This window comes from Thalia democratica, chromosome 5 (assembly GCF_965202585.1).
Source record: "Thalia democratica chromosome 5, ktThaDemo2.hap1.1, whole genome shotgun sequence".
In the NCBI taxonomy this organism is placed as follows: Eukaryota; Metazoa; Chordata; class Thaliacea; order Salpida; family Salpidae; genus Thalia; species Thalia democratica.
Window position 1 is genome coordinate 47,840,796 of NC_139169.1, and position 14,220 is coordinate 47,855,015.

At 26.1% G+C, this 14,220-nt stretch overlaps 1 protein-coding gene across 1 annotated transcript in view; it reads right to left on the reverse strand.

Moving 5' to 3' along the window:
• The window catches only part of LOC145835388 (synaptojanin-1-like), a 44,198-nt gene extending 37,103 nt beyond the window's left edge, over nucleotides 1-7,095 (reverse strand). Inside the window, exons 1-2 of the mRNA XM_082942954.1 lie at nucleotides 6,953-7,095; nucleotides 1,746-1,832 (exon numbers count right to left, since the gene is read on the reverse strand). Coding sequence (XP_082799080.1) covers nucleotides 1,746-1,832; nucleotides 6,953-7,058 — 193 coding nt within the window. The 5' untranslated portion in view covers nucleotides 7,059-7,095. The remainder of the gene's footprint in view (nucleotides 1-1,745; nucleotides 1,833-6,952) is intronic.
• Between the last annotated feature and the right edge of the window lie 7,125 nt (nucleotides 7,096-14,220).

Sequence of the window (14,220 nt, forward strand, 5' to 3'; positions counted from 1 at the left end):
TTATTAACTAAAAGTAAAAATAGTTAAAATAAAGGGTTAATAATATAACAAATTCTTATATATATGTTGCAAAAAAAAAATTTAAACAAGTCCAGATAAGTAAACGTTTATATGTATAAAATATCATTGAGGTGATAACTGATAAATGTTACTAGATATTAAATGAAAAATTAAAAACGTATATACGTTTTCCATTGTAATAAAAAAAATTAGACTTGGTAAGTAAGTATGAATATCAAAAAAAAATGTTATTCTTAATTTTTATAAAAATATTTTTTTATAATGATTGAAGATAAACATTTTGTTGCATCAAAAAATCTGATAGTGTTTAAACTTATTCTAGAGTATGTTTTTAGTCTATTTTATTTTTGATATTATTTCCTTATAACTCAAAGCATTTAGCGTATTCTATAAGAATTTTAAAAATTTTACAATACCAATACTTATTTTCATAAGATACTTAGTTATGATTGGAGTGACTAGAAAGTTAAAACAATCTGACTAAAAATATTAATAAAATCTATTCTTAGTTGTGTGGAGCTAGGCTTTTTCTTTTCAATTTCTTTTTTGCTGATTGAAGCATTTCAAGTTTAGCGGCAGTCAGTTTTTTATATTTCATTTCAAAAATTACTTATAATTCTATACAATTTTGTAATAAATGGCTTGCAAGTTATACAAAAAATATACCAGAAATACTTACATTTTGGTATTTTTTTTATTCTTCATTAACAATTAATATCTGCTTTTTAGAAACGTTTTATAAAATTCTATTTTGTTATTTTTAAAATTTAAATCATAAAAAAAGCATATACGATTTAGGCATTGCTTTCAATGACCTTAAAAAGAAATTTAATTCTTCAAGTTAAAAACTTCTAAAAGATAGTTTGTAGTTATCTAGCTATTTGATAGCTTTAAGTATCAGTAAAATTATGAACACAAACCAGTGGAAAAGATAATTTAAAAATATATATAGCTGTAATATAACTAATTCAATAATTGTGTTGTTTTTCTCAATACTGCTCAGTATAAAATCTACATAAAACAAAATTTCAATCATTTTAACAAACCAAATTATATTTTTATTTCAGCATTAAGATTTGATTATTTATTTGAAATTTCAATTTTTATTAGAAACAATATAAATTATAAAAGTACTTTAGCTAAACTTTTGGGGCTGAAATATACTAAGTTTGTAACATTAACTTTTTAGTCATAACCAACAAAATATAATTGTATAAAACACAATTTTATAAAACAAATATAAATAGTTTAATTAATGCATACCATATATAATATAAGTCGAACATAAAAAATAATTTTGTTTAAAAGTAAAGTTCATAACAATAACTAATTGAAAATGGTGAAATAAAAAGAACTAATAAAGATGTTATATCAATTTGAAATGAAAATTTTTGAAGCACTAACACGAAGTTTCTGATCTTTTTTTAAGTTTTCTTTCATTTGCTACATTAGCATTTCTCTTTTTATTTTCTATACATGATGTACAACGAAAAATCATTAATATCATTATAAAGTAGATTTAAATTCAAAGTTTATAAACCTTTATAGTTAACTACACATTTTAATGAAACTTAACAACAATGTGGTCAGAAAGCAATACTATATTATAGTTTAAAACTTTTAATGATTTATTAATATTATAAAAATTAATTCATTTTAAGCTAAAAACTAAATAATTTACCTTTAATAAATATAAAATATACATCTATATAAATTATAACAACCTTTCTTCAAACTAAGAACACCAAGACACCCATAAAGATCAGCTTCTTTTGTACACTTTTTTAGAAGTTTCTCTTTTTCTTTTATTCCTTTTATTTAGAAAAATAGTTATTTGAAATAAACGTTTTAATAGCAACCATACTTTAATTATACTTCTAAACTATTAGAATTGTTTTATTTATATTTTTATTCTTGTTTTCTAAAACAGTACTAATGAAAGATTAATTACAGTTAAAAAAAAAGTTTTTAAGTATACTATGAAGATTATATCACATTTTTGACTATATTTCTAAGTAGGTTATATTTTTTTTAAGTTCAACCTAATATTGTTAATTTTTTTTAATTATAATTATTTAAGTTTTATAACTTTATTAAATAATATACAAAAAACTACATATAAACATATAATTTTTTTTGTGTAATTTGTGTATTAATGTACTGCATAGTTCAATTCAATTAGAACTTAAACTTTAAGATTGCAAGCATAGCTTGAATGAAACAATTGTACTGTTTTTTTTTTATTCAAAAATTTGTAATACACTATTGTTAAGCCCTTTAAGTTGTGCTTTGTGAAGTTTGATTTAGTTTACCTTTTTCTATACTTTTATTTCATACAAATATATATATATATTTTTTTTTTTATGAAACATATGTTCTGGAACTTTTAATATTACATTTTCCGAATAAATTATTTAAAAGCCCTTCAAGTAGGTTCTGTAGAAAGTGATTACTGTAGAATAACTAGACTATAGCTCATTTTAGTGTTTATATTTATACTTGTTTTCGTTTCAGATTTTACACTGTTAATAAATTATTAAACTAAATTGACAAGGATTTATTCTTCATGTAAAATCTTATCAACAATTTGAGAAAAGTAAAATGGTTGTAGTAAAGTGCCCAATCCGTGGATGCAAGTTCCAGACGCCAGATCTATCCGGTGATGTAGTGAGTAGCCTTCTCAACCTCCACAAAGTGGAGCATCAGCAAGATTCTGCATTATCCAATAATGGAGTAATGCCAAATGCACCTCAGTTGATTCGACCAAGGGTTGACCGGGGGATCAGCCAAGAGACATGGCTTGCTTTCATTCGGAGGTGGCAGGCATTCAAGATTGGTTCGAATATAAGCAACCAAAATGCAAGCATACAGCTTTTTAGTGTGCGCAGGACAAGCTTGGCGATCTTATGTTAGCAAGTGATCCTTGACTGATGGCCAAATCAAAAAGTTACGTTGCTAAACTGATGGAGTCGATTGCAGTCATAAAAGTTGCTATTGGTGTAAAGAGAGCAGAACTTATGAACCTACATCAGGACCAAGATGAACCGTTTAGAACGTTTGCTACACGTGTACGAAGCAAAGCAGAAACCTGCAATTTCACTACAGTCAGTGAGTGTTACTGTGGAAAAAGCAATGTGACGAGCTACACAGAAGAAGCAATAAAAGACGTGATGCTCGCTGGCGTTGGGGACGATGACAAAAGAAGAGAATTTCTCAGTACTGAAGATATCTTATTCAGGTCATCATTTGTTATAATTTCCTTTATTGAAAGTAAAGAAATGGAATGCCATGCGACTAAGAATTTGCAGACTATATCTGCAGTCTCTTCCTTCCAACGTCAGAAGAAGGGACGTGTCAACATAGGAGATAAGTCCCAACATGTTCCTTGCCAGAACTGTAAAAAAGCTAAAGATTTTTGGCGATTGCACCTTTAACAAAATTCACAACAAGCGCATTTTTAGGCTCAAACAACGTACATTGCCATGGCTTTTTCAAGTGCATTACATGCCAGGTAAATCTAATCTAGCGGCAGATGCTGTATCACGTTATCCAAGCTTGATTAAGAAGTGAATTCACATGATAGTGATTTGACTGACAAATCACTTCTAATTGCTTCATTGAGTAATGAAGTATGCCATTCAATGGCAATAACTTGGGAGGAAATTGTAGAAGAGACATTAAATGACAAAGTTCTTTCAAGAGTATCCAGGTGTATTGAAGAAGGTCGAAGATTGAAACATGATGAACCTTTGTCAGCGTATTTTAGATGCAATGATGCATTGTACTTAAGTGATTGAGTTATACTTTACAAGGACAGAGTAGTAATCCCTGTCAGTTTACAATATCGGGTCCTCAACAAGTTACATTCAGCGCACCAAGGAATCACATCAATGCATAATTGTGCCCAACAGATTGTCTTCTGGCCTTGTATTACACAAGACATTGAAGCAATTCGGGCCAATTGTCAAAGCTGCAACCGCAATTCACCTTCTCAACCATCATTGCCACAAAAAGCATCTGATCCTCCTGCAAACCCTTTTGAAAAAATATTTGCGGACTTCTTCCAGTGTGCCGGAAACAATTTTTTGGTAGTTGGTGACAGGTTGTTGGGTTGATTAAGTAGTGCCTCCGAGATTTGTTTTTTAGTGTTGGAGTACCCGAGGAAATATCAAGTGATGGTGGACCGAAATTTACGTCTAGTGCAACAAAGGAATTCCTTAAAACCTGGGATGTTACGCATCAAATATCTTCAGCTTACTATCCAAGATCAAACGGTAGAGCGGAAGTGGCCCTCAAACAGGCAAAAAGGTTACTAAGATAAAATGTTGACGCTTCAGGAAGTCTGGACAATGACAAGTTTTTAAGTGCAATGCTCCATCTGAGAAATACTCCTGATAGCAATTGTCAAGTGTCTCCAGCCAAGATCATATATGGCATCAGCTGCAAGATAGTTTCTCATTTTTGAACAAACTTGACAAATTCAAATTATATTAGACTATCTATAATTACTAATTTATAATTAGACTATAGCTCATTTTAGCGTTTATATTTATACTTGTTTTCGTTTCAGATTTTACATTGTTAATAGATTATTAAACTAAATTGACAAGGAGTTATTCTTCAATTACGTTTAAATAAACACCTTATTTTCTTCATATATATATATATATATATATACAGGGTTGCCACTTGTTCTTTCAAAAACTTTTCCAGGTTTTCTAAATTTCTTCCATGTTTTCTAAATTTCTTCCAGGTTTTTCAAATTTTCTTCCAAGTTTTTCAAATTTTCTTCCAGGTTTTTGAAAGCACATCTTTTATTGATAATTTTTAGTAGTAAGCTATTATTTAGTTGTTAAAAAACTGCAATTCCAGAGATATAAGTTATTTAAGAGTTACTGTAAATGTTGCAATTTATTTTATTATGTTTGAACCTGTACTAAATTCTTCTAAGATGGTTGTTCAAAAATTTGTTGATATTTTGAAAGTTGCAATAACTAGTTAAAATAGTATATTTTTTAAACAAGAACTAAGTCCTAGAAGTAAGTGCTAGGACAGAAATAAAATTTAACAAGTATGCAGAAGTATTATATTAAATTCATCTTATGCAAAAATAGAAGAATGACAACATACAAAATGTGCAAAGTTTAGTTTACTATAATTTTTGTTTAAAAAATTGAAGAGTTTTGTGTTTACTTCATAGTTTTCTGTAAAAAATTTGTAACATTTTTGTAACAAGTACAAAGTAATGTTTTTATTTATTTCCTAATGACTTCCACTCACTAACAATATCAACAAAAAGTTAATGTTAAAACATTATTGTTTCCATAAAAACAAAGTTAGCTAAAATCAATAAGCCATAAAAACTATAAGTATTTTAATTTTATCTAATTTATAAAAAATAACAAAATTTCAAACTTAAAAAATTCCAGGTTTTTTGTCTAAATTGTCAAATTCCTGATTTCTCCAGGTAAAGTGGCAACCCTGTATATATATATATGCAAATAATCCTATTAATCTTAATAACACTTCCTAATATTTAACTTATTAGGAAAATGTTATTACAAAAATTTCAGAACATATGTTTCATAAAGACAACAAAATAAATTGTCTTTAATCTTCAGCTGGTTCAATTTTAAATAAATAGCTGTACTAGCTGATGATTAAAGCATATAGCATCTAAAACATATGTTCTGGAATTTTTAAAATCTACTTTTCTAAATAAACTATTTAAAAGCACCTCAAGTGGGCTCTGTTCAATTTAATATAAATAGCCGTACTAGCTGATGATAACAGCATTTAGCATTTAAAATATGCCTTGTAAATAATGTATAATAGCTAACTCTGACCTTGAAAACAATTAAAACTTTGTTTAAAACTTATGACAGGTTACTTAAGGCCATTCGTAGGGTTTTTCAGGGTTGTCAATGATTAAGTCAAAAAAACTATCTTGAGATTTTTTATCTAAAAAAAAGGTGGTTTTTAAACTTAAATTTTTTTTATTTATTTACAGTATTCTTTAAAACCCCTTGAACAGTTTTCATTAAAATTTTTATTTAATATAATAAATAAAATGTGAACTAAAACGAAAACTAAAACGGCAAATAACTAGAAATCTTTAAAAATCTGTCTTTTCCTCTGTTTTTTGAGATAACTACCTCAAATTTTTAGGAAATGTTCCTTGCAATATTTAGAAAATTCTTTTGGAAAAAATTTATAAAAATTGAAAAATAAAAATTTTATATTAAAAAAATAAAATAAAAACTGATTTTTTCTGTTTATTCTTTTTATAAAATTTTTATATTTTAAAAGCTAACTTTTAAGCAGAAAAAATATCAAGCTTTAACAAAATTTGATATAATCTTAGGCTAGAGTAATATACAATTTTTATAAAATATTCACAAAAAATAAAATTTACAAAAAATCTAAATTAATAAAACTCTTTTTTCTGGTTAAACGCATTCTAGGCCCACTGTAATTGCTATATAATCAATTTTTATATATTAAACTTATAAAACAAAAAATAATCTATACTTACAATGAGGTTATGCAAATCATTGTAACTGTAATATCATAAAATATTTTTAAAAAAAGTAATATCTAATTTTAAAACAATCTTAAATTTATCTAGATGAAGAGATTAAATAATGAACATTTAGAGTAATAAATATTGTCCATTATGTAATCTATTCTTTCAAATAATAAAATAGTTGTTAATTAATCAACTAATTCTTAATCAATGAAAAATAAAGCAAGAATAAATTTACTTGAACAAGTATTTTAAAAGTTTAATGTAATACTTAACTAATAGTACAATAATTTTAAAGAAAACTCAAAAAAATTAATTTAATTAACAAAATTTATATAAATGAGCAACTAAAGAGATATAAGTAAGGCAAACTAAAAATTTTAAGTATAGAAAATTAAGACTTACCAATCTGAAAAGAAAAAGACTCTTCAAAAAGTAAAGAATCATTACGATACTCAACAATTGTATAGGAAGGGATTGGTGATTTGTAAACTTTAATATTTTTTGACATTTCTCAACATAAATTTTTCTTTGAACTGACTGTTATAATTTCAAATAATATAATTTTACGTGCAACTGAAATGTAAATCTTTATTTATATAAATATATCTAAAAATCAAAATGTTGTGTTGTGTTTTTTCTAATATCCTCAATACACCTAGGTTGATAAAAGTATTAAAAAAGAGTGTTTTTAAAAGTAGTAATATGTTACTAAACTTTTCTGTAAAATTTTCACAAGCAATGTTTAAAAATATTTAAATGTATGAATAGAAATGTTAATTTACTTCAATTAATATTACACTAGAGTTGCCATTAATAAAGGTTTTTGAAATAGTACTCATTTAATCTAGTAAATATAACAGATGTCATAACTAGACCAACAACAATTTTAGTGTAAAAAATATATATATTAAAATAAATAGATTTCAAGTCTCCATTTAACAGTGATAGTAAAAAATAAAAGTTACTAATAAAAATTTTAAGAAAAAAAATGAATAAATAAAAATAAATTAATTTAAAAAAAAGCTACCAACCAAGGTAAGGGTAAGGGGTAACAGTGATAGTAAAAAAAAATATTAATTGAAAAAAAAAGTTAATTGAAAAAAAGTAACGACTGAGGGTAAGGGTTAAGGGTATCAGTGATAGTAAAAAAAATTATTAATTAATATAAAAGTAAAAAGTTACCGACCAAGGGTAAGGGTTAGGGGTAACAGTGATAGTTAAAAAAATAAAAATAAAATACATTAATTTAAAAATATATTTATATTAAAATTAATAAAAAGTTTAGAAAAAAAAATTCAATTGTTCAAAAATGTCTCCATGCAAAACTTTCTGCTCGTGCAAAAGTGACCCTTTGTGCAATTTTATCCCCTTGTGCAATCTTGTGCCCTTGTGCAATTTTATCCCTTTGTGCAATTTTGTCCCCTTGTTAACCCTGATTTGTGCATACTAGACATTAAATACCCTTAACTTTTGTACTTAGAAACAAGTATGAAAATTAACATAATTGAAAGAAAGAAAAATGTGATCGCTCACAACTAAGGTCAATGGATTGGTGTGTAGAAAGACCTTTCGGTCGTTGAGCTGCACACCATTTACTTGTAACTAATTATTTGAGCTAACTTTAAAACAACAGGGTTGCCACTCTTTGAGCCAAAAAATCTTCCCTGAGTGACCAAAAATTTCCCTGAGTAACCTTAAATTTCCCTGAGTTTCCTTGAGTATTTTTCAAATCTTAAAAAAAAAATTTCTCTTCTAACACAAATTATTAATACCTCATTCTCATTTTTCTTCTTTAATAATAAAAGGAAGGTTGTATGTGTATGCTTCTGCATTAAATCTATGAAAAAAACTGTTTTCAAAAACTCAATCTTAAAAGGTTTAAACCAATTAAAAATTAAAAACTAAATTTTTGCACAACTTTGAGTATGCAATTTCTAAATCAATAGTTTTAATTTTATTTTCAAGTTTATTTGCGTTGCATGATTTTTTGCAATTTCACTATCAGGAAACATGGTAGTGAATAAAGTGTTATTATTATCGCAAGAGTTTCCTGACCAGTTTTCTTTGGTACACTTGAGTACCCAATAAATTTCAGCAGCTGTTGAAGAAGTTGCAGCTGATATACTAGTTGAACTATTAGCCCCACCAAAATAAGAAGTAATAGCATTATTTTTACTCTTAGAGGCTTTCAATTTAAGATGTTTTTTTGACATACTGTGCGATTTCAATGCCCTTATACCTATGTTGGATAAGGCAATTGGTGTATCATCACCACACCACTTACATTTAAACTTCTCTTTGTCTACATCCTCAAGTAACCAATCTTTGAAGTCTTCATGGTTAAGCCAACTTTTTTTAAACAAGGTTTTAAACTGTACTTTACTCATAATACTTAAAAAAGCTTTTAAATTAAATCTGCAAAAAAGTTGTAAAGTATATTAAAACATTCACACTAAAAAATTAATTACCATTTCTGCTACTACTTTTGAAATTATTATTTATAAACAAAAATTTAACCTCTATTTTTTTAACAAAAGTAATACAACACTAATCTGTATTCATTTTAATTTTTTTTACTGAAAACAAGTAGTTGTAAACAAATAACAAATAACTTTATTATTTAAAAAATAAGAACTAATAGTACAACATAGTGTTTTTTAAACTACATAAGTAACTAAAAATAAAAAGTTTATTAGAACTTTTCAATGAATAGTTAACAACAACTTTCATTTCTCTAAACTGTTTGATTTTACTTAAGTAAATATAAATTTAAAACTTAAAAAAACTACAATGTTAATACTAAGAATATTGAAGAACTAGCCGCAAAGCTAAAAAAATTCTAAATAACCACTTAAATAATAAAAATTACTACTTTTGAACAAAATATTGAAACTGGATTAACTAAACCTCATTCTAGATCTAGAAAAAAATTTCCCTGAGATTTTCAAAAACTTCCCTGAAATTTAGAGAAAAAATCAAAACTTCCCTGAGTTTTCCTGAGTTAAAAGAAAAATGCCAAAATTCCCTGAGTTTCCCTGAGATTCCCTGAGATTTTCTACAGTTTGAAAATTCCCTGAGATTCCCTGAGTTCCCTGAGTGTGTGGCAACCCTGAAACGTTAATGAAAAAATAAAAACAAAAACTTAGAAAGTAACTGTATAAATAAAAAAAATTTTTTAAGTTTAAAAATGGTGATCACCATTTTTTAACCCATTACTGCCAATATTGACCATGGAAACCATAGTCTAACATGGGCTCCACACCGTCTCCTCCTTAGATTTCTATTTTTATGATCATGTACATTCACATTTTTCTTGTTGCCCTTTCTACAAGAGCAACCACAAAAAATGCAACAGATATCTCAACAGTTAGTAATGTCAGTATACATAAAATATTTAGTAATATCATAAAACTGAAAGAGCGCCATGTATTTTAAAATAGTGTCTTTAAATTTCTAGTATATGTAATAAAAATAGGGCAAAAAAAAATTGTTTAACTGTTTTATAGATTTGTAAACGATTCAGTCAGACAAACAATAAAATCTAGCACTAATTATTGATAGAATTTGTTTAAACTACTTAAAATAAAATCACTCCTAACAATAAACAGCTAAATTTAAAAAAACAAAATATTAAAACTTAACAAATATTCTGAAAAAAATAAAGTAATAATAAAAGTATTTAATTGAGTTAAATAAACTGTTTGTAAACCTAAAACTAATTTTTAACAAATAAAATTAAATAACCAGAATGTCTAAAAAATATCAAGTTTTTACTTCTAAATTTAAAATCTCTATCTTCTGAAACAAATTGACAATTAATATATAGTAAACAAAAAACTACAAAATAGAATTAAAAAAGAAAAATAATACATCTACTTGTTTAATCACACTGTCAATGAGGACAAAACAATACTATTAAACTTTATGTACAAGAAACAAATTAAAAAAGTATATATAATAAATAAAATAATAAAAATAATAAAACTAATAAAACCAACCTTTACCAATCCAGCTCTACCTTCACCCAGTTTATAAGACCAACAGCAATCAGCCAAAAAAAAAATTTAAGACAAACACCAATACAAAGATATAAGTTTAACTATTGGTAAAGATTAAGCTTGATATTATTCTGATTGTCTTTTAAGTAAGTTTTTTCTCATTCCATATTGAAATGCTCCAAGATAGCTCTGATCTATTAAGTTTTTAGGCAATTCTTCCCATAGTTTAGAACCAAGGTAAGATAATGTTTTAAGATCAAAGAGACTATTTACTCTGGGGAAAAAATAGTTTGTTTTGGCAAATCTTGTTAGATGATCATGCATTTTATTAACGTTTGTAAAGTAAGGCTTAAAGTTAACTGGCAAAGAATCTTTTTTAAATTTGTGCATAAAAACTCCTACCTCATACTTAAACATATTTTTAACATCTAATATTTTCTTTTCTATTTTTATACTTTTAACACTTTCATTCCAACCTTTGGAATTAATGCATCTTAATGCTCTATTAATGAGTTTATCGATCTCAGTAATTTTAGTTTTACTTGCCCTACCCCAACACAACAAACCATATCTTACATGACTCATCAGAAGAGAATTGAAGATGTAGTATAAGGAATTTTCATTTAAAAAGTACCTTGTTTTGTATTAAATACCTATTGTCTTCAATAGCTTTGTTTTTACTGCTTCAATATGGTCAGACCAATTGAGGTTACTATCAATTGTAAAACCAAGATACTTATAATTTTCTACCTTTAATATGGATGTATTACCTATTTTTATTTGTAAACTTGTGTTTTTCCAAACTTTTGTTTTACCAGAGTGAAAGAGCATGTACCTTGTTTTATCAGTATTTAGTTTAAGCCTTTTATCTTTTAACCATGTTGATACATTATCTAGTTCTGAATTAAGGTATGCAGTGTCTGTTTTGTAATTGTCTTTTTTAAATGTGGTAATAATAATGTATCATCTGCAAAATTTAGTACATTTAGACTGGTGTTGTTTTGAAGATCATTTATATATACCAAAAACAATAATGGTCCCAATACAGAACCCTTTTGTACTTAAAAACAAGTATGAAAATTAACATAATAATTGATGTTGCTCTGCATACACAAACTTTTACAAATTAAATACACTCAGACTTATTTATAGCATTTTAATGAAACAATTCTATTTGAGTAAATTATATTAAGTCTTAATAACAAACTCTATATAAGACAATCATAATACCAACTTAAAATATAACTGAACTAAAACAGAATGCTACGTATTGTTATATGTTTTTCATTAAAATATTTTATTTATTTGAAAACATTGTATTGTGTGAATGGACAGAACCATCAATTGTATATCTACTATGGTCAACATCTAATCTTTTTTTTATGGTAAAAAAACATCAGTCTCAAACTTTCTAAGCATCATGCATCAATTTAAAACTTGCAATAGGGTATATATTTTAATAACAAATTACAATATGTTTGGGTTAGGTGGATTAGGGATAAGGGTACAGATTTTAGAAAATTATAAGAAAATATTTAATACATTATTATTATTTTGATATCTGCAATTTATTTGTTATGCTTTATCAAGTCAGTTCATTATAAATATTGTCTAGTATTCAACAATGGTGAACCACCAGGTACCTTTTTTTTAATTTTTTCAATAAAAAGTCAAAAACTCACAATCTGTCAGCTGCAAATTAGAGGGGCTTTTGATAAGCTAACATTTTATTTATTTTTATTGTAAGTTTTTATTTATAAAACTTTTCTTAATCTATTTTTTATGTAATTTGGTGAATATTTCTTTTTTGTAAAAATGGCTAGAGAAAGGAGTTTAGATGTTGAATAATATACTGCTGTATTAAAACTTTACCTCAATTACACATTTTTAATTAAGAATGGAAAATTTTCCAAAACCTTACAACTCTAGCCGACCTACTCGCAATGTGAGCAAAAAAAAATTACTTTCATTTCTAACTCGGGATCATTTCTAACCCGATCACTTCTAACCTGACCATTTCTAACCCGATTACTTCTAGCCCTAACATTTTTAAACCGATCTAAGCAGATCATTTCTAACCCGATCATATCTAACCCAATCGTTTTTACCCGATCAGCAAAAATTTGTTGTGTTTTAGATGTTTTTTTAATCAGTGTTAATTTTAAAATTAAATTAATCTTAACATTGTTTATTGAACGATAAACAAAGCGCTCAAAAAGTTTGGTCTAAGGACCTGGTGTACAAAGAAACCTTTAGGTTATCGAGTCGTACACCAAAAATTTAAAATTTTTTTTTATATTAAAGCATAGTATACGTTGTCTTAACTAAAAATTAATGTTTGTTTAGTTTAATATAAATAAAAAATTTAATAATAATTTTATTTTAACGTAATTAATGTATAATTTCAAATTAATTTCCTGTTTTAAATTTACTACATTATTTTAAATCTTATTTCATTTCTGCTTTGTTAAATTCTTAAAATAAGCTTGTATAAATAATTTAGTTATATCTTATTGTCATTTAAGTAACAAGAGTATATGCTTAATACAAGTTAGTTTAAGATGTTAAACCTTTACAAATGTAACAATCAGAAATAAATATCTACATATCACAGTCTATAAGCTATGCTGTAAGTCTAGTGCAAGCGTGGTATATTTGTTGACTGATATATTACTATTTAACAGTCAGTAAGTTTTCACTTCAAGTTTAAAAATTTACCCAAATGTTTTACAATTTGCACAGACTGGTTTACTATAAACATTATCAGAGGTCTTGCTTCTTAATACTAAATTGTATATTTTGTAAGTTTGAAAGTTTGTATTTTTAGTGTACATAGTTAAAAATTTGGCAAAGTTTCATAAAAAATTTACTAAGCTTAGTATATGAAACAAAGCTATTGAAATTTGAAAGCGAATTTTTTATATAAAATAGCTAAATGTTTTTAAAGATAATAACAAAAAAAATAGTCTGACAAAACATATAATTTATAAAACAAATTACAATTGGTAACATCTAATAATAAAAAACATATATCTAAAACATGTCATATCTATCAAAAGCTAAAGTAGTTAAAAAGAAAAACCTAAGTTTGTCCTAAAAAAAAACTTAAATGATTAATTTCATGGTTGCCACTGATCAAGCTGAGAAGAATTTCCTGACTTTTTCCTGACTTTTTCCTGACTTTTTACCAAAATTTTCCTGACTTTTCTAACTCAAACTCTTAAAGTAAACTTATTCTAAAATACATAATCTAACAATTGAAATTATATAAAGCTTACAATCTAAAATTAATACAGGTTAAAAACAACAGTTTTTGGCTGAATTCAATCATAAAACTTCCAGTACATCACTTAAACCATCTGTGTATGATTGATGTTTGTAATAAACAGCTCTATCAGCAAAATACTTGTATTATTACCTTATAAACACAGCTTGTCTGTAAAAGACACAATTTTTTAGCATTTCCTAGCATAAATGTATCTAGATAAACAAACGACATATAAGGAACTTTTACAGTTAAAACCTTTAACTAATTATAAATTTTCACAACTCAAACCTTTAAACAAAAACGAACTTTTACAGTTAAAAAATTAAAACAATAAAGAACTTAATCAAATACTGTTTTTTTTTATATGTATGTACTAAAATTTATTTTCTCCGTTTTTTATTAGC